This window comes from Lissotriton helveticus, chromosome 2_1, assembly GCF_964261635.1.
Source record: "Lissotriton helveticus chromosome 2_1, aLisHel1.1, whole genome shotgun sequence".
NCBI classification, from domain to species: Eukaryota; Metazoa; Chordata; class Amphibia; order Caudata; family Salamandridae; genus Lissotriton; species Lissotriton helveticus.
The window spans coordinates 1,126,483,357-1,126,509,444 of NC_136059.1; the positions used below are offsets into that span (position 1 = coordinate 1,126,483,357).

The 26,088-nt window shown below is 46.9% G+C and overlaps 1 protein-coding gene across 1 annotated transcript in view; it reads right to left on the reverse strand.

Moving 5' to 3' along the window:
* ACER2 (alkaline ceramidase 2) overlaps window positions 1-25,877 on the reverse strand; it is an 85,933-nt gene extending 60,056 nt beyond the window's left edge. Inside the window, exon 1 of the mRNA XM_078675960.1 lies at window positions 25,374-25,877. Within this exon, the coding sequence (XP_078532086.1) occupies window positions 25,374-25,481 (108 nt within the window). The 5' untranslated portion in view covers window positions 25,482-25,877. The remainder of the gene's footprint in view (window positions 1-25,373) is intronic.
* Window positions 25,878-26,088: the final 211 nt, after the last annotated feature.

The following is a 26,088-nucleotide window of genomic DNA, read 5'->3' on the forward strand; positions in this document are numbered from 1 at the left end:
TCCCTCTCTACTGGAAGAGATGGATAAAGGACAGAGGAAACTATTGGAATTATCGGTAGATCAAGACCATTGAATTGTGGAACTTGCATGCCATCTCACCCCAAAGAAAGGTATCGCTCCCTCTCTACTGGAAGAGATAGATAAAGGACAGAGGAAACTATTGGAATTATTGGTAGATCAAGACCATTGAATTGTGGAACTTGCATGCCATCTCACCCCAAAGAAAGGTAGGGGAAATATATCAGCGGATATACACCCGGATGGACAGTGATGTTGTCTCTTGCCTCTGTGGAAGAGAGAGAGAGGATCACTTGAACAGTGGTTCTCAAAAAGACTTTGAAATTTGGCAGAAGCAGCTGTTTGTACACCCTGACACTCTGCACATAAAACAGGAATTACTGAAGGTGAAAGGTGAGATGGTGGCCATGGGCCTATTTGGCTCAATGGGATTCCCACCAAAGCTCTGAGTGGAACAGAGTGGAAAACGGGTTGTCTTTCTTCGGTGGAGTCCGCAAGAGCATATCTTGGAAGCCTGTACAATGACCCCGTTAATGCTTTTGGCAGCTTGGTGTGGTTTAGGACTCAGTGCCCCGGGCGACATAGAGGAACTTGTAGCCACTTATTTCCATGGGGTAATTCCAAAGGGTTGGGGAATGGGGAACGTTTCTAAGTTGGATGGTTTTTGTTTTGCACTGAATATGTTCTGTTGTCTTAAGCTTTCCTTCCTTTTCTTTAACTTGGCCTTTGGTTTGTGGTGGAATGCGATAGTGCGAATTTTGTGAGGAGTTTAACCAAAACAGCTGGACTTGCATTCTGAGGTTTGGTTGGGGACAACTGAACATAGTTGCAGAAAGCAACCAACTGTGCTCCAACTTCTGATTGTTCTCCTGAACAACCAGATTTAATCATAATAAAGTTTTGCAAATACCATGACAAAAACAAACAAGCATTCTCAAAACCAAAATGCTGGCAGCCAAAGCCAGATCTAATGGCTTTGCCAATGGCAGTTCTGTTTTTGATTCTAGCGCAGTCAGCAGAGTCCCATAGATTTCGTGGAGGAGGATCTTCCTCACGCACTGGATATCGGATGTGGGAGGGGGTGCTAGGAAAAAAAGAGCAAGTGGGTCAAGATAGGACAGACAGTGTGTGGGCTTCAGACACCTGCATCTGAGCGATGTCTACAGAGCCATCACTCCAATACGCATTCCTCTTGCTGTAGCACTCAGTGGAAAGGGAGCATTAGCTCTAAAACCTCTTGTCACAGAGAAACTCACCCAAAATTAATAATGTAACAATTCTGATCTGCAAGGATCTGGCATAACACATCAGCCAAGGGTGAAGCAAGCCATGAATGTGCTTGGACCACAGAACGTGGAAGCCATGCGCTCGCACAACTTGACATCCCAGCAAGCTTATTTAGCAAAGTTCAGGTAACATTTTGATGCTATTCCACCTATGACTAGGAACAGCTAGATGAAGGAATATAAAACAATACATTTCTAAAACAGACAAAGAATGTTCATGAAAATGTCAAAACATGCTTTGGAACCATCTACATGATTAATATACTGGGAGTCAGTGGAGCCAACCTGAAACCTATACTCTAAAATCATGTTTGCTTAATTCTTGATGTCTTCTTTGGCTATTACCGCCATGAAACCTTATGGTGTACGTGCACTCTATAAAAACTTTTAACAAAACATATAGTAACTGTGACAGGATCTCACTGATGTGCAGGTGGAAACAAAGAATCTCAGGCGTGGTCCCATGTGGATGCTCACACTGAGGACAAAATGCCGGACACCCTCAGATTGACAAACATCTTCCCCTCCTAAAGCAATCGTACTCTGGAAAAGCTCCATGGACCTGGAATGATAGACGACATATCTAACAAGTCACTACCGTCTCCAATTTAAAAGGAAACTCAAATAACCTACAAAAAAACATTCAACTAGCCCCATCTATTGTATTTGGTCTTCTCAAATCCTCGGCTACAAAGATGACACCATCTTTTTGAAGATCTAACAATCCTGTTTAGAACGTGTTCTTGGCTTGTCTCGCTGTTACTCTATGTTTGTCTCACTGTGTCCCTATGTCACCTCGTGTCCTGGGTCCTGACGCTCTACGTGAATAACCTAAATAAGGGAAAAAAACACTGCCATCTTTTAGGCCAATATTTAAAGGCGCTCATGTCTCAAAACATCAGTACAGTCCATTCCAGTGGCTTGATTCCACATAACTCTTATGGTTGAAAAGTTTCAATCTGACATTTACCCATGCCTAAGCCAAATGTAATATAAATAGGCTGTTGAAACGCTCTAACCTCTCATTGACTAACGATATTATTATGATGAGCAATTATCTGCAGCACCATCACTTCCTATTTGTCATCATTTATTGCAGATCTTTAATATTCCTTCGCCATTACGTATTAAGTGGTTTGGGTGTTAAGTGCAGTTCGTCTTGGAACTGCCATTGCAGGCCACAACCTATGTACTCCCTTAAATACACAGCGAGAAAGCAACCTTTTTGCATCACACAAACTAACTTTTTTTTATCGATATAGGCCTGTGTCTTTCAGAAGTAATATTTCTCACATGGAGTAAATATGGCAGTCACATTGACCCCCGAGGCCTTCATGGATCAAGGGGAGTTAAACCCACAACGTAAGTTTTGGCCACTTGAGCAAACGTTCTTCAAGCCAGGGCTACCCATATGGTGCAAAAATGCTCAAATCATGTATTACTTAGGCTTAGTTTAATAGAGTCTGAGATCAGATAGATGCCCCATTCCAACATGGCACCTACGCAATTTTTTGTACGCATGCGTTTCTGTGTGCCCCTCATGCTGCAGGCACTAGCTGTACTCTGCTCCGCTGCATAGATTTTCAAAGCACCAGGCAAAATGACATTTCGCCATATGGGTTCTCCCTTTTCAGGCTCAATAAGACCTTTTATGAGGACATTTGCTGAAATGTGGTAACCACATGAGGCCATCTCTGGAGGCCACCAGGCTACTCCTACTATGTACCTCAATGTAGCACCAGTCCGGATCTTACATCAATCACAAAAACCAAAATGAGTACACACGTTCTTAGAAGGCACATTGTGGGTGATATATAGAGTCCGGGCCATATGTATCATTGAAATTCGCATTCGCAAAGGCCGAAATTCGCAGAATTTGGCCTTTGCGAATGCGAATTCGCAAAATGATATGTATGAAGGAAATCCCGATGCAAAATAAGGAATTGCAAAATTTGCGATTCCTTATTTTGCGATTGCATTTAAGGAATCGCATATTTTGCGATTGCTTAAATGCAATGTAAGAAGGCAAAAAAAATTGCTACATGGCCTTAAGGAATCGCAAATTACCACCAACTTCTAGTTGGTGGTAAGTTGCGAATTCCTTTTTGCATTTTTCAAAGTGCCATGTGACGCACATACATGCCCTTAGGACATGTATGTGCACCACATGTACACCTATGCTTATTTCAGGGGTGCAACAGGGTGTCCTTTGGACACCCCTGCACCCTTGAAATTATTCTCAATTTGCGATTAGCAAACTGCGAATCGCAAATTGAGAGAAAATTCCCATTCCTTCCTATGGGCCTCCTGGCCCATAGAAATGAATGGGAAAGTCAGCCAGATTCATGAAAGAAAATTCAGCTCGCAAAGGGCCAGATTCTGCGAATCTGGCCCTTTGCGAGCGCAATTTTTGCATTTGGGATTCATCATCCCAAATGCAAAAATCGCTATTTGCGAAATCGCATATTTGCGAGGAATTGCATTTAAGGAATCTCTATTTGAGATTCCTTAAATGCAATTCATTAACCATTTTTAAATTGTGAATTCGCAATTTTTAGTCGCTATTTACCACGAAGTCTGACTTCGTGGTAAATAGCGAAAAATTTGAAAAAAGCACTTTAGTGCATTTTTCTCAATTGCATGTTACACACACACGTCCTTTGGACATGTGTGTGCGCATCACCTGTGTAAATTTACATTTCAGGGGCGCTACAGGGTGTCCTTTTTTCACATCCCTGGCACCCTTGAATTCGCATCCTTATTTGCGATTAGCTAATTGCTAATCGCAAATAAGGAATAACTCCCCATTGGCCCATAGGAATGAATGGGGAGTTATTCCTTATTTGCAATTAGCAATTAGCTAATCGCAAATAAGGAAGGTGTAGGAATCGCAATAAATATTGCGATTCCTACATGAATCCCGTTTTGCGAGTCTGTAATAGCGATTCCTTATGAATCGCTATTAAAGACTCGCAAAACGGGTCTTTGATGAATCTAGCTGAGTATTCCTAAATTGCGAATTCGCAATTTGCGAATTCGCAATTAAGGAATATCAAGAAATCGCTAAAATATTGCATTTTTCTTGATACATACCATTTTGCGATTCTGAAATAGCGATTTCTTAAAAATCGCTATTACAGAATCGCAAAATGGTTCCTTGATACATATGGCCCTTGTTCCAAGTCTCCTTTGCAATGCACCAAGAACAAAAAAAAACTATGTGGTATGCTCATGGTATTAAGTGGCTTGTTTGAAAGAAAGATTGAGAAATACAGTAAGCTTAGCTCAATAAAGGCTAAAACGAATTTCTCTGAAAACCATTCGACTATATGGAGGAGTATGAAAGAAAAGAAATGCCTTTTATTTTGTTTTTTAAAGGCACATGGTAATAAAGGTGCGTTGGTAACATGTCTACTTTGACTGGGCCAGAATTAAAATAAACTTGTTGATCCTCTTTAAGGAAATGCTCAGCTACACCCATGTTAATCATTGTCTCTTACACAGCCTTAAACATACTTCAGGTTATTCATGTTTGAAAATGTGTGGAGGAGATGGTGCAGACTGAATCATTGTTACTCATGGCTGATGAGGTCAAAGGTGTTGTATCACTAATAATTACTTGCGTTTTCAATAGTGCTTGCTTTCACCGACACTGTCCTCTCTAAATCACAAGTGTTTTTAATTCTCAACTCTGTGGTGGTTGGTTTGCCACCTACAGAAGAATGACAAGCTGAGGCAGCCCTAGTTTTTAGGTTTTGCCTGGCGAAAAGATGCGTTCTGCGCATCTTTTTCGCGCAGGCGAAATCCTGATGAGTTCTGTAGTGTGGCTTTGGGTCGGCCCTCGTCATTCATTGGCTGGCTCCATAAATGGAGCCTAGCCATTGGACGAGGGGCCTGTCCGTCAATGCCGGACCAGATTCGGGGGCGTTCCCGCGTTTCTTTGGCTTTTGCCGACGTCACGCGACGCCGGGAACGCCCCCGATTCTGTTCCGGCATTGCCGGCACCTCCCTTGCTCCCCCTCCCGCTTGTTTCCTGGTGCCCGCCTTCGTGCTCCGGCCGGCCGTCGTCAGCGTCTCTCCTCCCCCTTTCCCGCCCCCTCCCGCTTGTTTTGGTGCCCGTCTTCTGCTCCGGCCGGCCGTCGTCAGCTCTCTCCTCCCCCTTTCCCGCCCCCTCCCGCTTCTCTCTGATGCCCGCCTTCCGGTGAGACACTGTGATGAATGCCACTGAAAGCCCTGGATGGACTGGGCTGGGTCCGGGTCAGTCTGCTCGGTAGTGGGCTGACTAAAGCGTGAACGCTTGAAAACAGCTTGAAACATTGAAAGAACATATTTGAACCAGCCTTTGACAATAAATTATGACGTAATGCAGCTAACACAAATGTAACGTGTGAAACTGCAGACTGTTATGTTCAGCCAGAGTGGAGCTTCAGAGTGGAGCTTCAGAGTGCAGAGTGGAGCTTCAGAGTGGAGCTTCAGAGTGCAGAGTGGAGCTTCAGAGTGCAGAGTGGAGCTTCAGAGTGGAGCTTCAGAGTGGAGCTTCAGAGTGGAGCTTCAGAGTGGAGCTTCAGAGTGGAGCTTCAGAGTGCAGAGTGGAGCTTCAGAGTGGAGCTTCAGAGTGCAGAGTGGAGCTTCAGAGTGCAGAGTGGAGCTTCAGAGTGCAGAGTGGAGCTTCAGAGTGCAGAGTGGAGCTTCAGAGTGCAGAGTGGAGCTTCAGAGTGCAGAGTGGAGCTTCAGAGTGGAGCTTCAGAGTGCAGAGTGGAGCTTCAGAGTGGAGCTTCAGAGTGCAGAGTGGAGCTTCAGAGTGGAGCTTCAGAGTGCAGAGTGGAGCTTCAGAGTGCAGAGTGGAGCTTCAGAGTGGAGCTTCAGAGTGCAGAGTGGAGCTTCAGAGTGGAGCTTCAGAGTGCAGAGTGGAGCTTCAGAGTGCAGAGTGGAGCTTCAGAGTGCAGAGTGGAGCTTCAGAGTGGAGCTTCAGAGTGGAGCTTCAGAGTGGAGCTTCAGAGTGGCGCTTCAGAGTGGAGCTTCAGAGTGGAGCTTCAGAGTGGAGCTTCAGAGTGGAGCTTCAGAGTGGAGCTTCAGAGTGCAGAGTGGAGCTTCAGAGTGGAGCTTCAGAGTGCAGAGTGGAGCTTCAGAGTGGAGCTTCAGAGTGCAGAGTGGAGCTTCAGAGTGGAGCTTCAGAGTGCAGAGTGGAGCTTCAGAGTGGAGCTTCAGAGTGCAGAGTGGAGCTTCAGAGTGCAGAGTGGAGCTTCAGAGTGCAGAGTGGAGCTTCAGAGTGCAGCTTCAGAGTGCAGAGTGGAGCTTCAGAGTGCAGCTTCAGAGTGCAGAGTGGAGCTTCAGAGTGGAGCTTCAGAGTGCAGAGTGGAGCTTCAGAGTGGAGCTTCAGAGTGCAGAGTGGAGCTTCAGAGTGGAGCTTCAGAGTGCAGAGTGGAGCTTCAGAGTGGAGCTTCAGAGTGCAGAGTGGAGCTTCAGAGTGGAGCTTCAGAGTGCAGAGTGGAGCTTCAGAGTGCAGAGTGGAGCTTCAGAGTGCAGAGTGGAGCTTCAGAGTGGAGCTTCAGAGTGGAGCTTCAGAGTGAAGCTTCAGAGTGGAGCTTCAGAGTGCAGAGTGGAGCTTCAGAGTGGAGCTTCAGAGTGGAGCTTCAGAGTGGAGCTTCAGAGTGCAGAGTGGAGCTTCAGAGTGGAGCTTCAGAGTGCAGAGTGGAGCTTCAGAGTGGAGCTTCAGAGTGCAGAGTGGAGCTTCAGAGTGCAGAGTGGAGCTTCAGAGTGGAGCTTCAGAGTGCAGAGTGGAGCTTCAGAGTGGAGCTTCAGAGTGCAGAGTGGAGCTTCAGAGTGCAGAGTGGAGCTTCAGAGTGGAGCTTCAGAGTGGAGCTTCAGAGTGGAGCTTCAGAGTGGAGCTTCAGAGTGGAGCTTCAGAGTGGAGCTGCAGAGTGCAGAGTGGAGCTGCAGAGTGCAGAGTGGAGCTGCAGATTCAGAGTGGAGCTGCAGATTCAGAGTGGAGCTTCAGAGTGGAGCTTCAGAGTGGAGCTTCAGAGTGGAGCTTCAGAGTGCAGAGTGGAGCTGCAGATTCAGAGTGGAGCTGCAGATTCAGAGTGGAGCTGCAGATTCAGAGTGGAGCTGCAGAGTGGAGCTGCAGAGTGGAGCTTCAGAGTGGAGCTTCAGAGTGGCGCTTCAGAGTGGAGCTTCAGAGTGGAGCTTCAGAGTGGAGCTTCAGAGTGCAGAGTGGAGCTTCAGAGTGGAGCTTCAGAGTGCAGAGTGGAGCTTCAGAGTGGAGCTTCAGAGTGCAGAGTGGAGCTTCAGAGTGGAGCTTCAGAGTGCAGAGTGGAGCTTCAGAGTGGAGCTTCAGAGTGCAGAGTGGAGCTTCAGAGTGGAGCTTCAGAGTGCAGAGTGGAGCTTCAGAGTGCAGAGTGGAGCTTCAGAGTGCAGAGTGGAGCTTCAGAGTGCAGAGTGGAGCTTCAGAGTGCAGCTTCAGAGTGCAGAGTGGAGCTTCAGAGTGCAGCTTCAGAGTGCAGAGTGGAGCTTCAGAGTGGAGCTTCAGAGTGCAGAGTGGAGCTTCAGAGTGGAGCTTCAGAGTGCAGAGTGGAGCTTCAGAGTGGAGCTTCAGAGTGCAGAGTGGAGCTTCAGAGTGGAGCTTCAGAGTGCAGAGTGGAGCTTCAGAGTGGAGCTTCAGAGTGCAGAGTGGAGCTTCAGAGTGGAGCTTCAGAGTGCAGAGTGGAGCTTCAGAGTGCAGAGTGGAGCTTCAGAGTGCAGAGTGGAGCTTCAGAGTGGAGCTTCAGAGTGGAGCTTCAGAGTGCAGAGTGGAGCTTCAGAGTGGAGCTTCAGAGTGCAGAGTGGAGCTTCAGAGTGGAGCTTCAGAGTGCAGAGTGGAGCTTCAGAGTGGAGCTTCAGAGTGCAGAGTGGAGCTTCAGAGTGGAGCTTCAGAGTGCAGAGTGGAGCTTCAGAGTGCAGAGTGGAGCTTCAGAGTGCAGAGTGGAGCTTCAGAGTGGAGCTTCAGAGTGGAGCTTCAGAGTGGAGCTTCAGAGTGGAGCTTCAGAGTGGAGCTGCAGATTCAGAGTGGAGCTGCAGATTCAGAGTGGAGCTGCAGATTCAGAGTGGAGCTGCAGATTCAGAGTGGAGCTGCAGAGTGGAGCTGCAGAGTGGAGCTGCAGAGTGGAGCTTCAGAGTGGAGCTTCAGAGTGGCGCTTCAGAGTGGAGCTTCAGAGTGGAGCTTCAGAGTGGAGAGTGGAGCTTCAGAGTGGAGCTTCAGAGTGCAGAGTGGAGCTTCAGAGTGGAGCTTCAGAGTGCAGAGTGGAGCTTCAGAGTGGAGCTTCAGAGTGCAGAGTGGAGCTTCAGAGTGGAGCTTCAGAGTGCAGAGTGGAGCTTCAGAGTGGAGCTTCAGAGTGCAGAGTGGAGCTTCAGAGTGGAGCTTCAGAGTGCAGAGTGGAGCTTCAGAGTGGAGCTTCAGAGTGCAGAGTGGAGCTTCAGAGTGCAGAGTGGAGCTTCAGAGTGCAGAGTGGAGCTTCAGAGTGCAGAGTGGAGCTTCAGAGTGCAGCTTCAGAGTGCAGAGTGGAGCTTCAGAGTGGAGCTTCAGAGTGCAGAGTGGAGCTTCAGAGTGGAGCTTCAGAGTGCAGAGTGGAGCTTCAGAGTGGAGCTTCAGAGTGCAGAGTGGAGCTTCAGAGTGCAGAGTGGAGCTTCAGAGTGCAGAGTGGAGCTTCAGAGTGGAGCTTCAGAGTGGAGCTTCAGAGTGGAGCTTCAGAGTGGAGCTTCAGAGTGGAGCTTCAGAGTGGAGCTTCAGAGTGCAGAGTGGAGCTGCAGATTCAGAGTGGAGCTGCAGATTCAGAGTGGAGCTGCAGATTCAGAGTGGAGCTGCAGAGTGGAGCTGCAGAGTGGAGCTGCAGAGTGGAGCTTCAGAGTGGCGCTTCAGAGTGGCGCTTCAGAGTGGAGCTTCAGAGTGGAGCTTCAGAGTGGAGCTTCAGAGTGGAGCTTCAGAGTGGAGCTTCAGAGTGGAGCTTCAGAGTGCAGAGTGGAGCTTCAGAGTGGAGCTTCAGAGTGGAGCTTCAGAGTGGAGCTTCAGAGTGGAGCTTCAGAGTGGAGCTTCAGAGTGGAGCTTCAGAGTGCAGAGTGGAGCTGCAGATTCAGAGTGGAGCTGCAGATTCAGAGTGGAGCTGCAGATTCAGAGTGGAGCTGCAGATTCAGAGTGGAGCTGCAGAGTGGAGCTGCAGAGTGGAGCTTCAGAGTGGCGCTTCAGAGTGGCGCTTCAGAGTGGAGCTTCAGAGTGGAGCTTCAGAGTGGAGCTTCAGAGTGGAGCTTCAGAGTGGAGCTTCAGAGTGGAGCTTCAGAGTGCAGAGTGGAGCTTCAGAGTGGAGCTTCAGAGTGCAGAGTGGAGCTTCAGAGTGGAGCTTCAGAGTGCAGAGTGGAGCTTCAGAGTGGAGCTTCAGAGTGCAGAGTGGAGCTTCAGAGTGGAGCTTCAGAGTGCAGAGTGGAGCTTCAGAGTGGAGCTTCAGAGTGCAGAGTGGAGCTTCAGAGTGGAGCTTCAGAGTGCAGAGTGGAGCTTCAGAGTGCAGAGTGGAGCTTCAGAGTGCAGAGTGGAGCTTCAGAGTGCAGAGTGGAGCTTCAGAGTGCAGAGTGGAGCTTCAGAGTGCAGAGTGGAGCTTCAGAGTGCAGAGTGGAGCTTCAGAGTGCAGAGTGGAGCTTCAGAGTGCAGATTCAGAGTGCAGAGTGGAGCTTCAGAGTGCAGAGTGGAGCTTCAGAGTGGAGCTTCAGAGTGGAGCTTCAGAGTGGAGCTTCAGAGTGCAGAGTGGAGCTTCAGAGTGCAGAGTGGAGCTTCAGAGTGCAGCTTCAGAGTGCAGAGTGGAGCTTCAGAGTGGAGCTTCAGAGTGGAGCTTCAGAGTGGAGCTTCAGAGTGGAGCTTCAGAGTGGAGCTTCAGAGTGTCAAGAGCAATGCCAATAGCTCTAACTTTAACAAAGGCAAAACCATTGCATTGTAAATGCTTGTTTTTTATGCAACCAAAGACTGTCAGACTACAGAGAAATCTTGACAGGGAGTACATTAACCCAGTGAGCTATCAAACAAGCTAGCTGTGGCAACTAAAGCGGCCAGAAGCTCTTACAGCTGAAGCAGGGTAGAAAGCAGTGCCTGCTGCCCAATGCTCGATGCCCGTGCCCAGACTTTGGCCGTGGGCTGCTGGAAGAGGCCCTCAAGACTTTCGGATACCCCTGAGAAACATGTGTCTGAGTAAAACAATATCTTTCCCTGCCACCGGTCTCTGAAAAGAGGCCAAGAACTGAAAGATCTTTAAGTCGGACATCCTCCCTCCATAAAAAGGTATTATAGATCACTACGTGAAATTAAAGTAACTGCTCTGCTACAGGGTATCTCATCTTCCGGTGCTCTCACAGTGGGGCCTTCGGCGGCCTTTAAATCAGTATTTTAAATTCACCCGTAGGAGAATGAGCAGGAAGGAACCAGGCAGTTGGGGCAGGAATCAAGCCCAGACTCGCAGAAGTTGTGGGTCATGATTGCTGCCTTTGATATTATGATTACAAAATATATTAAAGTCCCTTAAAGTGGTTTCATTCCCAGGGTGTGGCAACCCCACCCTCTCACAGAACTTCCATTGGTGTCGATAATACGCAGATATGAGCTTGTTCCGTCACACCTATAGAGAGATAACTGCCTTTGAAAACCACTGGGAGCAGGCAGGGCCCATGAGTCAACTTCCGTTCTGATTCTGGCAAAGATCACGGTCAAAAAGAATAAATACTGCCCCCATGCAAATCTCCTTTGCATCTGTAGAGTCCTTTACTGCTAAACCGGATACCCTGGAGTCAGGGCTCGAGTCAGGGTACCACGCGGGTGGACGGCGTCCTCCCACTTATTTTACTGGGGGGACGCCGTCCCCCCTGCCAAACAGCTAGACTTCACTCTTTGGCCTCTCTGGGACGAGGAGCTCGGCACCTTTCATGACGTCACTTCCTGTTGTAACATCACTTCCGGTGACAGCGTCTCCCCACTTCTTTTTTTACGACTTGTGCCCTGCCTGGAGTCCTCTACCACAGGGGCTTTCAGTTGGAGTCTTTCGCGTTGTCCAGTAAAAACACATTTTGTCTTGCGTGTTTTTAACGTGCTACTGTGAGGGATCGCCTCAATTACTTATTGTAGTTACCTTGCTCTGAGTCTTTCCTCACTTTCATTCATTACAAAATGAGGCAGCCATGCCTCTCGGACACCACCAATCCCATCCACAAAGCGTGTTAAATAACCTCTCCCAACTTACCTCCTCTTGTTTATACACAATCCACAGGCTATTCAGTTGGCCTGAAACACAGGAGCGAGGGAGCGAAGCACTCGATTAAAGCAAGGAAGGATTCAGAGCAATTCCCGGTATTTTAAGCATTACCGCCTCGTCCCTTCACTTTAATTCCTTACAAAAATGAGAACACCAAGCATATAAAAACAAGGAAAATTGAAATCTGAATCCCCAAAATTTAAAATCGATAAAATGTCCCCCAATTACTGCATAGAGGAAAGAACCGTTGCCAAGATTTTGGAGAACAAATGTGGAGCTGATTTGAGCCCAAAATGCAAAACTCTGAATTGAAAGTGGTGATCTTTTGAAAACGGAAGAAATCTCTGGTAATTCACAGGAATAGGGACGTGAATCCTGAAAATCTATGGCCGCTAGGACGTCTCCCTTGGAGATCATGAGTGAAATCCTCTGCAGTACGATCATCCTCAAGTGGGGTACAGGTTTCAATGCAGGTTGACTTTTGTTTTTAGATCGAACACTGGTCTGTAGTCTCCTGATATCATCTGCACTAGGAATATAATAAAATACACCTCACTTACTATTTAGTCTGGAGAAACCTGGACAAGAGTTTTGTTCTCTAGTAAAGCATGTACTCGGTCGGTCTCTTGATGGTATTCTGGGTAATAGGAGTAGGGATAATGCCTGGGACTTGAGGCCAAAGGTTATTCAATACCATGTCTAGATGATATTCAAGACTCAGAAGTCTGTGATGTTCCTGTTCCAAATCTTATAAAAATCTAATATTCTTCCCTCCTACAACCTCTGACATGGAAGGAGAGCAATATTTATCAAAATTAACGTTTCAAACCCCCTGACTGATTGGTTGACTCTGATGCCTTAGAGGACTTTCTAAACTGAAACCTCTTACGCCGAGAATCGGATGACTTGGAATCCTTCATTCCTGGTGATCTCTGCCCCATGGTTGGGATGACTTGGAATCCTTCATTCCTGGTGATCTCTGCCCATGGCTGGGATAACTTGGGATCATTCATACCTGGTGATCTCTGCCCCATGGTTGGGATGACTTGGGATCCTTCATTCCTGGTGATCTCTGACCTATGGTTAGGATGACTTGGGATCCTTCATTCCTGGTGATCTCTGCCCATGGCTGGGATGACTTGGGACCCTTAATTCCTGGTGATCTCTGCCCATGGCTGGGATGACTTGGGATCCTTCATTCCTGGTGATCTCTGCCCATGGCTGGGATGACTTGGGATCCTTAATTCCTGGTGATCTCTGCCCCATGGACTGAAAGATCCAAACAACCCTCCTTTATAAAGGTATGGTATGCTTCCTGTCCTTGATGACTTTATAACTAAGGAGTCAGCCTTATACCCAAACAACCTGCGACCATCCAATGGGATTTTTAGCAAGGAAGACATATCGGAGAAATCAGCTTTCCAAATCATCCATAGGTTCCTTCCTGCCAACACCGCTATCCCAGAAACCACTACTGCTGATTTTACAATATCTGTAGAGATATCAGCAAGTACTCAGCTTCTTGCTCCATTTGCACCAGGAGTTCCGAAGAGTCAGGGCCTTCTTGAATTTCTGTTGACAGGAACTCAAAATCCCTCACCAGGGTCTGAGAAGTATACAGAGCATAGGAGCTTGAGAACCAGTCTGTTAGCTGCGAACGACTTCTCAAGACCACTGTCTAGCAATCATCAACTGCATCCACTGGTTAACAGACTTCCATATTGATTGCAGTCCATCCAATCAAGGATGACAAAATAGAGTCAACTTTTACGTTATGAGGAAGGACCTCATATGCCCCTTCCAACGCAAAGCGTTTTTGAAGGATGTATGACACTACAACGCATGCTTTTACCATGCATGCTGTTACGACGCAGTTTTTACAACGCATGCTGTTACAACGCATAGCGATTTGGGGTTCTGGATAGTGAATAGTAATTTACTATTCCAACTCCAGTCCCCGTGGATAGTAGGGAAGGTGTTGGATAGTAAATTAAATCTATTGCCTATACTAGAGCGCCCCCAGCGCAATGCGTTGTAATGACATGCGTTGTAATGACATGCGTTGTAATGGTTGCGTCGTAAAGGCACTGCGTGGTAAAAGTTGCGTTGTAAAGGTTGTTTACCGTTTTTGAAGAAACCTGGGGCCGTAGATGGACCTATCTCTTTCCGCTGCCTCCAGGTTGAGCCCTTGATCTTGTCATGAATAAGCATTGCAATCTGAAGAGATGGATCAGATTGCAGGAGAAGTCCATCAGATTCGACTGAGGTAACATATCAAAGCCCAAATTCTCTCAAATGTGATCAAGCAACTGAGGTATCTCCTCTCTCTGCACATATTTGCCCTTGGGCAAAGTTCTGGGTGCCTCAAGAGTCCGAACTAGAGGAATGTTACTCCTGAGATCTGGACTTCAAGTTCTTCAACTTTCTTTCCTCCTCTATGATTTTTCTGCAAAGCCTTAGCTACTAGCACCTGAATCAGATTTAGCTCCTGAGAGTAAGACAGTAATGCAGGACTACCAGGCGGAATGGACTTGGACCGCCTGGACTTGTGTTTTTTCCGGCATGTCTCCATCCTCTTCAGAAGAAAGAAGATACATGCTTTCTTTTCACCCGCTTTTTTCCTTCCATGCTGGACTCACAAATGACACCACAAAGAAGGTAGCTCTGGACAAAAGTATATGTATGGAAAAAACAGGCTCTGTAAAGACTAATTGGAAAAATAACCACCAGCGCCTTCCCTCCCATCAGAAACCTGGTCTGGCAGAATTTGCGATCTACCTGATTCCAGATCTCACTAATACCCAATCAGATCTTTTGCCAAAGTTGATCAAAAAAATACGCACTTTATGCTTTACGCTAAACCCAGAAGCATGAGTCTCCGCCCTCTCGACACGATTGTGGCTTGCTGATTCTGGCGCTGCTTGACCTCCATGGCCGCCTTTAGCCTTGATGGTGCCTGGTGCAACAATAATTTTTGGCGGCCCTCATCCCCAATGTCTTCTTCCTCAAATCAACTCACTACCACTGACAAAAGTGCCCCTCATCTCTCCATGGTGCCCTTTTCACATACATTGTATTTGTTATAAAGCGCTTTACTAATCCACCCAGTTATCCAAACAAAATACAGATTTGTTCTTTGCAGCAGGCATATTAACCCTCTCCGCTACTTTATGGCGAGTTAAAACTGCCTCTAGACATAACTCCGATCTTTCGCAAGCGTCCTCTTGACATTTTTATTGCTGCCTGAAAGCTGGGCGCACCAGGAACTCTGCAGCAGGTGCCTTTAATTCGTAACTTATGCTAAACACAGCGCTGCACTTGAGGTCAGTGCCCCCCTCCAGGTCAGCCCCCGTGCGGCCTCACAACCCTAAAGCCGGCCCCTACCTCCAGGGTGCTCTCAGCATGAGGCCCCCTGCACCCGGTAAAAAGCCCACCCGCGCCACCATACAGAGTTTCAACTCGGTAGCACACATCATATACTACAGGAGTCGCTGCCCCGCACGTGACTGTCTAGAGTCTATGAGACACAACAAGAACAGGAAGTGGTAAGGGGGAGGAACTTTTATATGCACTTGGTGGACGGGATTGGTGGCGTCTGAAAAGTCAGACTGCCTCATTTGTATGGAATTAAAGGGGGGGGGGGGGCAGGAGGTGACCGTCTTTATCACAAGGATAAAAGCGGAATCGGCTAGGCTGCAAACGTGCGGCCTGCACAGATAAATCTCGTCAGATTGCGCAGGACCCGTGCAGATGTTCGTGACGTGTTTGCCGTCCTTTACTAGGTTTACAACTGAAATTAATCCAGCAAAGTGTACAACAGACATCTGGGCAAAGCACGAGAGCTTGTAATCCCATAGGAATGGGGAATGTAGGAATATTAATAACAGTGCAGTGCGTAACTGGAAAGGTTAAACACAAACCATGTTGTGTTTTCGCCTGTACTAATCCCCTCGACCTGTAATCCCCATATTTTCAGAAACCAGTCATGCCTAGAATACGTAGCTGTGGAAGCAAATTAAAGGTGAGCACAGAATACAACAACCAAACCAGGCACTGCTCACAGCTTTCATTTATAAATAAATATTCGCGTACTTTAATTAATGTTACGACCACAATGCAAACCAATTGTGAAACACTCTCTCCCAGGGGTGTAGCTACATTGGTGCAACAGGTGCAGTGGCACCGGGGCCCAGAGCCCTGAAGAGCCCATTGAACCCTGATAAATGCTGTATTTTACCACCCGAACAGCAGTCAAGGGGGCCTTTTTCCTTGCTTGTACCATGACCCAGGACACACTTGCTAGGCTACTGCTCTTGCCACTTTATAACAGCGTCAGAATGTAGTCACACACTGAGATTGCCTTCTGCAATTTTTTACAAATTTAATTGACAGTTGTGACTATAATGAGCAAGAGGGTGGCATGTCACCAACATTTAAATGCCACACAAGAATAAATGACACCTGTACAGGTCACACAGGGGGTGTGGTCCAAAGCACCTGGCTGGAGGTACTTTATCATAGCTGCTTCTCTCTCCACATGGGCGTAGCTATCAATGGTGCAGCAGGTGCAGTTGCACCACTGTCTGAGTTACCCACCGAACCCCGATTATTGCTGGATTTTGTTACCCACGCATGGTCGGGGGCGGAGTGGGGGGGGATAGGTTGGTAACTTCCATAAGCGCCTCTATTACCCTTGCTGGGTCACTGTCTCTTAATGCCCACTGAAGACCGCCAACATCTCCATGCAACCTGAGTCAAGGGTGTAACGCAAAATGGCGGTGCCCCATGCATAATATGAGTCGAGCACCTGAGATTCCTGCCATGGACTACATAACTGGGCGACCACAAGCTTGATGGCACAAAAAACCCTGCAGCTTAACCACAAGTGATTTTGTCGTGTCCAAGACACTCAGTTTTAGTGACAGTGGGTTCTGATCAGATGTCAGTTTCTTATGCCCCTGGGATGACTGCTGCGAGGGCTGCAGTGCTTATGGACACAGTATAATAGATATGCTACAAGACTCTTACTAGGCAGCCCTCGCTGCTGCTCCATTACTAATGTAACTAATTAACTAAGCAGTGGGCGGGCACCAAGCCCCTACTAATAAAAAATATCTCTTGCGGGAGCATATGTGCATGGGAGACCTAAAAATGACCATCCTCACTCCATGACTGACCACATTGGGCCAAATAACACAAAAATACAGAACTGCCAACTTCATTTTTTTTTAAATAAACTATGTGAGGAGGGGCTAGTCTTGAAGAGTGCTGAACTTTGTGCAGAGCACGACCTGTGAGGCACTTCTACTCTCTCCCTCTACTTCCACATCTTCCCTGCAAAAAGGAAAAAACAAACTCAAAAACTTCTCAGTCTGCCTCCAATGTTCTAGATTTATTTCAAAGTCCATAATGGACATTGATTGTGCAGGTCCTCCAAACATGAGCTGGAAACACTTTCTATGCAGAGGTTTCGACCTCGCCTTGTGTTCCACCTTGTGATACCGGTTCCTTAATCGGTGATGATTTGAAGAGAGCTAATATCTGTTGACGCGCAATGGCACTGTTTATGTTGGCAGGTCTGCAAATAGAACCACTGAAATTGTAACAGAGTTGTACTTTTCAGTTCTATCCTGCGGAGATCTTTTCCTGGAAACTTAACAATCAAGCTTCAATGGATTGCATTTGATTTTGAGTTGACTCTGACTCCTCGCTCTCAATGAACCGTCAAATCAACGCAGTATCCTCATCCTGTTTCCACACGCTGCACCTGCTTCACAAGACATTCAGATGGCTCCTCACAGACTCCAGAAAGACGGTCACCCACGCACTCATCACCTGTAGACTTGACCACAGCAACGCACTCTATGCCGGTGTCACCCAGAAACAGCTCAGGAAACTACAGAACGCCGCAGCCAGCCTTGTCCTCGACATCCCCCACCTCAGCCACATGACACAACACCTTCGAAAACTCTACTGGCTCCCTATCAACAAGAGAATCACCTTCAAGCTCCTCACACATGCCTACAAAGACCCTCCACCTGCCAGACAACTCTGCTTTGCCCAACTCACCCTGACCTCCATCCCACGGATCCACAAGTCCAGAACGGAGGAAGATGCTTTTCCTACCTCGCCGCCAAGACCTGGAACACCCTACCCCTCCATCTCAGGCAATCCACGTTATTGACCCAGTTCAGGAAGGACCTCCAGACATGGCTCTTTGACTGAATCTTCACACCCACGCAGATAAGCGGCCTCCCCCTCAGCGCCTTGAGACCCTCACGGGTGAGTAGCCGCGCTTTACAAATCCCTGATTAATTGATTGATTGACTCCTTACGTAGTGCTATGTTATGTGTCAGAATATCAAAAACAATAATGTGCTACCAAAATATCATTGCCTAAATATCGGCCACCAAAATATGGTGAAGGCAAGTGATACATTACAAAGTATATACCCCACGGTCCAGTCAACTAATCCCTAGCAATCTGTAAGGAACTTTATGATTTCTTCATCAAAATGATCATAAAAATGTGTATTACCATTTACCGGAATCTCAAAGTCAGCATAACCCAAACCCACTAATCAAACCAGTCAGATCAGCCAGAGATCCCCACCCTTCTCACTCGCAAGCATGCTCTCCAGAGCTCTGTCTTAATCAGAAGCAAAGATAATGGCACCCTGCCAATTTCCACAATCCCAAAAAGAGCACACCAAGAGTGTGTGGTCGTCTTTGGCCCATCCCTAGCATACCCCATATGCAAGGACTTTGATGAAATATCAATTATCGACCAACTCAACAGTTAAAAAAACATCCAAGAGAAACTGTGGTAGCTCTAACACAAACTCATCTTGAGACCCATCAACTCCATACGCCACTGTAGTCTTTCTTATGCCCCAGTCCAACCAAAAAACAGGCCAACTCAAAATCTGAGATGTACGGCTATCTACGAAGTGAAATGACGAGTTGCTTGCCAAATTCTAGCATCTGAACATCGCAATGTTTGGAAAAGCTAGATCATATAACAGTGCATAAGTGCTACTCAGAAGGAGCCCAAGTACCATTTCCCTCCATTCACTGGTTTGCATCTTTCCAAGGAAACGTCACACGTCTAATGAAGCCAGGCCTTTTCTACCTTAAACATGTGAGGTGATTTGCGGAGCCCCTCAAGGGTTAAATAAAGCCATCTGTACTCTTAAATATATAGCTACGCCCCCTTCTTTTCTCAACCAACCACTCTCTGTTGATGACACTGATAGCTCAACCTCTGCCTGCCCAACCAATACCAAGCCTATTACAACTCGTTCTCCAACCAATACAACCAATGCCAAGCCCACTACAACTCATTACTACCATCAAACCAGGATTTGGTATGCCCATGTACAATGGCCTGCCTAAACAGCAAACCCCCATCATCCATTGCATCCAATTTTGTAGACCACCTTCATCATTCACAATAAAAATCTCAGAATACTTCAGTGGCACAATAAACAGTAACTGAGAATGCTACCTTCAGTCAAAAACCCAAAATGTGCTAAACATCCTCAGAACAACCATCAAAGCCAAAGGTGGACAATACTTCCAAGCTCAAAGACCAAGACCATGAAATGTGCCCTTTGCTGCCATCTGCAGAGAGACAAAACACGTAGCCTTCAGAAATAAACTAAAAAGTACCCCTTTAAACCATTTATGTTTTAGAGCCTAACCCAATAATGTGTCCTCCCTTAATTTGTTTATGAATGGCTGAACGTGGGTGGGATTAAAGGAGTAAAACCTTCGTGTGCGAGGGGGCGATAGGCATTAAAGGCTGTTTATTTAGGGGGAAGAGGCACTCTTTATTTCATATTTCACATAAAACAAAATATATAATCAGTGATGACAAATAATCATTTGCTGATAATAAACAGTGATAGACAGACACACAGTGCAGGAAATTAAAATCCTCCACTAATAACCACTCACAAATAATCTTAAAAGAGAATTAAAGCAGAACATTAAAACAGATTATTTACATAAGCAACCATGATGAGCAAAAGCAAATGTAAATTGATCACTACAAGCAGGCAGCAGTTTAAATGACAAAAAGGCCTCTTCTCTCACCCACAGGCAGAGTCGGCTGTTGGAAAGCGGGCTCTTAAACAACTCATCAGTAAGTCATATAATATGAATGAATTTTTACATAGAATGCCATGCCACTGTGATTGCCTCCGCGTGCTGCAAAGCCTCAATGAATCAAGGCCAGGTATGCAATGCCAAAGGACAGGTGGACGGCCTTATTTCTGTAGGAAAACAAAAAACAAGGCACTTGACAGTGGCAAGAACCATAGCCCCATAACCCATTGGTGAGTTCTCAGAAAAGAAGACCGGCCAATCAATGTTCCATCACTATAGAATCAAATTGGACAATAGTACCTAAAAGGAAAGGAAGAAGGGGTGGAAGAGATTGCCCGAACACATAAAAGGTGATTGAAGGAATACTTGCAATATGTCTAACCACTGGCAATTGCTCAGCGTAGCATTGCAACCTATCGCTCTTTTGCCCACCATACCACCTCAGATTAGAGCCAACCATATGCAAACCAGTCTTGGTCATGGTCCAGTGAAAATAGTCCAGCCCGAACTGCCAAACAGGTCCTCTATGAACCGGAACCCAAACAATCCAAGACCAGTTTTACCCTGTTAGGGGCTCCTCAGATGGGTGCAGCTTGGTTCCTGTGGCACAGTGAGTCAGGGACACAAGTCTGAGCATAACTGTGTCAACTTAGTGTTTTACGGGATGGTAGGAACACTTAAAATGTGCCTTACCAATGGCAATCGCTCAGGTTGCAGTAGGACATAATTCTCCTACAAAAAAGCACAGCTCCTTCAACTAAATCAGATTTTTTTTTGTGAGAACCAGTGCAAGGCTCACTTAGAAGAGGTTGTGAGGCCTTTACCCCAATAAGTAAGCTCTGCACAAGCTAGAGTCTTCTTACCTAACTGTTCGGCCGAGAAGACAGCATCATGTGCCAACTAAGACTTAGGCCCACATGCATCATTGAGACATTTTGCACTTCTTAATTTGCGAAAAATAAGGATTCGCAAATTAAGAAGTGCAAAATGGTATGCATCATTATTTTCGGTATTCATTTGTGATTCGGTAAAAATCGCAATTTTTACCGAATCCCAAATAAATACCGAATTCTTAAGTTAATTTTCGCAATTCCCATTGATCCCTATGGGCCAAAAGGCCCATAGGAGTAAATGGGAAGGCATTAGCAAATTGCGAGTGGCACTTTGAAAATTTCATGGGTGCAGGGGGGGGTCCAAAGGACCCCCCCATGCACCCCTGAAATGTATTTTTCGCATCATGTTTCACACACACATGTCCTAAGGACATGTGTGTGTGAAACATGAATGTTGAAAAAAAAACATTTTCAGCATTTTAAACACTTTTTCCAAATTTACCGAGTGGTTCAAACACTCGGTAAATTTGACACCCTAATTGCGATTTTGCACTTTTAAAAGTAATGATGCATTGCTTTTAAGAAATCGCACATCTGCGACTTCTTAAAAGCAATCGCAATTTTAGAACTCGCAAAAATGTTACGAATTCTAAAATTGCTTCATGCATCCCAACAAGCACTTTTGGAATCGCAAACGGCCGATTTTAAGGAATCGCACCGTTTGCGACTCCTAAAATGCTTGATGCATGTGGGCCTTAGGGCCTGGTTTATAGTTTGGCAGATCAGGCTACTCCGTCATAAATGTGACGGATATCCTGTCCGCTGTATTATGAGTCCATTATATGTTTTGGCACTTGTAATACGGAGGTCGGGATATCGGTCACGCTTGAGAAAGGTAAGAGTACAAGTCTAAAATGCAAAAATAAAAACATATAAAAGCAACAGAAGTCACCTGTGAAATTAATAATCGAGAGTAGGTTCACACATTGAAGGTCGAGTTGACCTCTCTCTCACAACAGGCTACGTGTCACACCTCGTAAGAAAGGCTAAAACATGATTACTAAATGTGACACTTTTCAAAGCTCTGCTATACACAGAGGACCTCCTACAAGTAGAAAAGATGGCCTGCGGTAATTGCACCATAACAGGAACCCGTCTTCCAGAGCCGGCCCTTATTAAGATAGTGCCCTGGGCGGAGAGAAATTTGGCACATTTGCTGATGCTAGTGAATACAATGAGGCAGCCGGGGCCCCTTTTGTATTCACTGGTCAGTCCCTGGCTGAGCAGTGAATGATCCCTGACCACAAACCTCTTCGGATCTCCCTCACAGTTTCGTGCACCTCAGAAGATTGCTCTTACCAAAAGCTGGCCTGCCTTCTACAGACTGCATCAATGAAGCCACTCTGGACACACAGAGTTACTATGTTTTACTTTTGAAGTCTGTGAGTCTACTTCGGTGAAGTTTTGCAGTTGTTTTATTCACTTACTGGTTATTTGAATGATCATATCTGGGGCCCATGCATCAAACTCTTCATTTGCGATTACCAAATATCGATTTTTAAGGAATCACTATTTGGTAATCGCAGAAGCCTATGCACAGTAGCGGCGGGTGGTGGGAGTAGCTGCCGGGCGGTAACGTGGGGAGGGGGAGGGGCACGGTGGGGGGTAGTAATCTATGGATTACGGAGGATTACAGGTAAGTAAACATATAAATAAATAAAACGAATTTTGTTGCGCGCACTGCATCCCCAAATACGACGCTATGACGCTTTTTTTGCGTTGATTTGTATAGCATAGACTTTGCCCGAAGGCATCAGAGCACTTTACAAGAGAACATGAAGTAAGTTCTGGTTAACAAACATCATAAAACAATCTATTAGCACCAGGAAAACATGGAAGAAACAGTGCATACCAGCAGGGACCATTACAGGATAACAGCTGGGGCTACATTACTATACACTCATCAGCATGCTCCAGGTGACTGCGCGCGTTTGCGCGTGCCACAGAAAGGGTCAACGCTGTTTCATCGGGGTATAAAGGGCCCCGCTGTTGACACAAAGGCGCGTGCAGGCTACTTCCACGAGGGCAGTGCTCGTCCTCGAAAGTCACGTGACTGCTCCCAAAGACAACAACAAGGGCTGCCAAAGAATGTGGAGCTGATTGGCCAGGAGCAGGGCCTTTGTGTATACCCAGCTGCCGGCTCCCAAAAACAAACCGGGCCGGGCCTGCTGAATGGAGCCCTTTCAGAGGTTTTACATTAGGGCGGCTGAATAATTCAGGCCCTGTCAGGCAGCCTGCCTTCAAGGTGCTCCTTTGTAACCAGCTGCCACGAGCACACGTCTATACGTGAGATCACTTTGTGTCTGGCAGACAAAGAAGCCGCTAATGAGTTTTTAGAGTCGAAGGGCCCTCTGTGCCAAAGTTTTCGATCCAGAACAGCAAACGTGAAACAATATCAGTTGCTAGCAAGAATGGGCGCCCTGACTAAACCTCTTCGGCGCCGCCAGATGGGGGTGCCAAATGGCCATGTGATGCATCAAAGTGGGCACTGTCTTGAGTGATAGCGGCGAGATAATGACTGCACTTTCCTCTCTGCTCTCCCTTTCTGTTGCCAGTCGCGTCATGCCTTAGCCATCTCGAGGAAGACTCGTCAAGCTGGAAAGATACCTCAGTGGCTTAATGCACCTGCTGAAGATATACTCGCACCACAGAGTTTGGCAGATTTCTCATGTTGAAGCATTGATAAAATGCCCTGTAACCCCAGTTTGACCACTGTAGTCCCAGGCCTTAAGGGCTTCGAAGCGCTGGATCATAAAGAGGTATCTGAGGTCTAAGAACAGAGATGAAACCAGCTGACAGGTACACAGAGGCCGGACATCACATACATGCACTGCAGAGCAATGCATTGGTTAAAAGCACTAAAGATGGAATATTAGGCAGAAATGTATATGACAAAATGGATATGATTCTGGAGTAAAACACATGTAAGGGCACGTGAGCTGAGCTGGGAAAGCTCAGCTGTCTCCATTAACCAAGTTTTTTTTTAATTATCCCCCAATCAGTCGCATACCAGGATGTTAAATCCATTCAGGCCTAGCGAATCTCCTCCAAGTCGAAAAGGTCCCTTTAGCCTTTTCTTCCGGGGCCAAACGGATCCGTCATTCCCCTTTGTCAGAATTCCCCACATCTCTTACATCCTCTCCGTTTCCACCCTTTATTTTGTTTTTGGATTTGACCTCCCCCTCTCTAACTCTCTCCTCAGCTGTCGTCTACTCTCTTCTCTCTCATGTTTTATTCTCTTTACCACGCCTTCTTCCCAGGAGCGTAGTGTCCATTTGTGCAGCAGGTACAGTAGCACCGCGGCCCAGAGGGGCCAACAGAACTCCGATTATTATTGCATTTTATAATTCAAACAGCAGCCAGGGGCTATTTCCATCTTTGCCCTAGTACCCATGACACACAGGCCACGCTACTGCGCTCGGGCAAATCCTGTGTACCTCAGTCCAAGTATCTATCCCCTACTACTTTTACCCTTTGTCTAACTATGCCCTATACACTATACGTCTACCTGTACCATAGCGTATGCCATTTTTTCTTTCAAATTTTCACACTTTTTAAATGTATTTACCTCATTTTGAAAAATCACTAAAATGGAGTTTCGCCCCCCTCGATTCTTCGTTTAGATTTTTTCAGCGAAATGAAATGGAAAGGCCGTGACACGCGCTAAGGAAGAGAATTCCACAGCCGGGCTATTTGTCTCGGAAAGGGCTTTCCTGCAGCGCGTGTCCAGCTGCATTTGAGCTGAGTTAGCAGATTGTTTGAACTTCCGCCAGCACTCGAGTCTGGATGGTCATAGAGCGCTCACAGCAGGGGATTTCCAAACGCTGACCTGTGGGCTGAGGTCAGTGCATCGCCTGTGCAAGTGCAACACCCGCCCCTCCCCCATGTTACGACTAGAAAGGCTGAAAGTAGCTCCAAAAAGACGCACAACTGTGGGGAAACGTTTGTATAAAACACGTGTTATATTTTTGCCACAAGTGAACATTTTCACCACAAAGGTAGGTTTGCTCTAAACAACATGTGACTGAAATCGTGTAGGTTGTTGGCACGTGGGCATTTTATGGGTGCTAAGAAGGTGTATGTATCAGCTTTTGAGGCCTGCCTAACATGTTCCTTTCGTATAATCAGATGTGCAGTAAAATACCGAGAAATAGTTGTTAAGATACCTTCAACCTGCGCGAGCCCTAACCCTAAATAAACAGTTGATAGTCTACACAATGTAAACGTCTTGGGTTGTTTCCCAGCGCACAGCCCTCTGAGGTCACCGCTCGTGACCCTGTGCACTCTGGTGTGGATCTATTGCAGCGCATCAGCATCATGCGGAAGAAAGGAAGGCGAGAAAGAGTTAGAAACTGAAAAGAGTAAGAAAGAGTAAAGAGAAGTAAGAGGGAGAAAGAGTAGAGAGGGAGAAAAAGAGGAGAGAAAGTGGAAGAGTGGAGAAAGAAAGAAAGAAAGAAAGAAAGAAAGAAAGAAAGAAAAAAAACTGATTACCAATATAAAACGGTTACAAAACAGCAGTAAGCCATTGAAATGTTAGCATGAAGAAGCACGAGCGAGTCTGGTAAAAAGGTCGTCTAGTGACGTGCCACTTCCAGCAGAGGGAAATGTCAACACGAGCACATGACTTATTATTGCTGCGTAGTGCCACAGAGGGAAAATACAAGAGCATTGATATATTACCGCGTGTGACATGTCTCCATTTCTCGGCGCAGTCTCTATTACCCCCCTCCCTCCCTCCACCCCCTCCGCCCCCGTGATTTGTCCACACAGACACATAAATAGCCCCATCAGTGGAGAGGGACACTCACCGTGTTGTAGAACTCGGCGATCGCGGGCACGATATTATAGTTGCCCTCGCACCAGTCCACCTCCGAGCTGCCGGCCTGCAAGTGGTCCCACAGGTGATGGGCACCCATGCTGCCAGGCCAGACAATGGTGGTGCCAGGGGGTCTTCTCTGGATATGTTGTTTCAATGAAGAGGTACCCAGTATTCTCCACCTGTTGTTGTTCTGGCTGCCTGGTTTTCTTGCTGCTGTCTGTGACTGCTGCTTTCAGTGAGTGTTGTGTCTGCTGTCACTGATCGCTCTCAGGCAGGGAGTCAGTGAGTGATGCTCCGGCCTCGGGTGGAAGGCTTTGTCCCTGGCAGCGCTCAGTGTCCCGGTTTATAACCGCGGCTGTCCAGTGGAGGAGAAAGGGGTGGCTCCCAAATGGAGCCCCGGGCTCCTCTTCGTCACCGCCTATTGTGGGATCACAACAAGAGGCCGGATGCCACCCGTGGCCTCTCGCGCTCATTCCTGGACAGCGCCTCACATGACCACTGGGAACTGTTTACAACTGGGGGGGGGGGGGCGTTTGTCCACGAATCCGGGTCTGGGGGGCCAGGACATCCTGTCCTCGATAGTGCCCGCCTCACCCTGCTTAATAACTCGGGCCACTCCCCCAGCTCCTCCCTTCCATGTTAAGCCTCAGAGCAGCGCCGCCTTCAGCGAATGATCGCCGCCTCCAAATATACAGCTCCCTCCA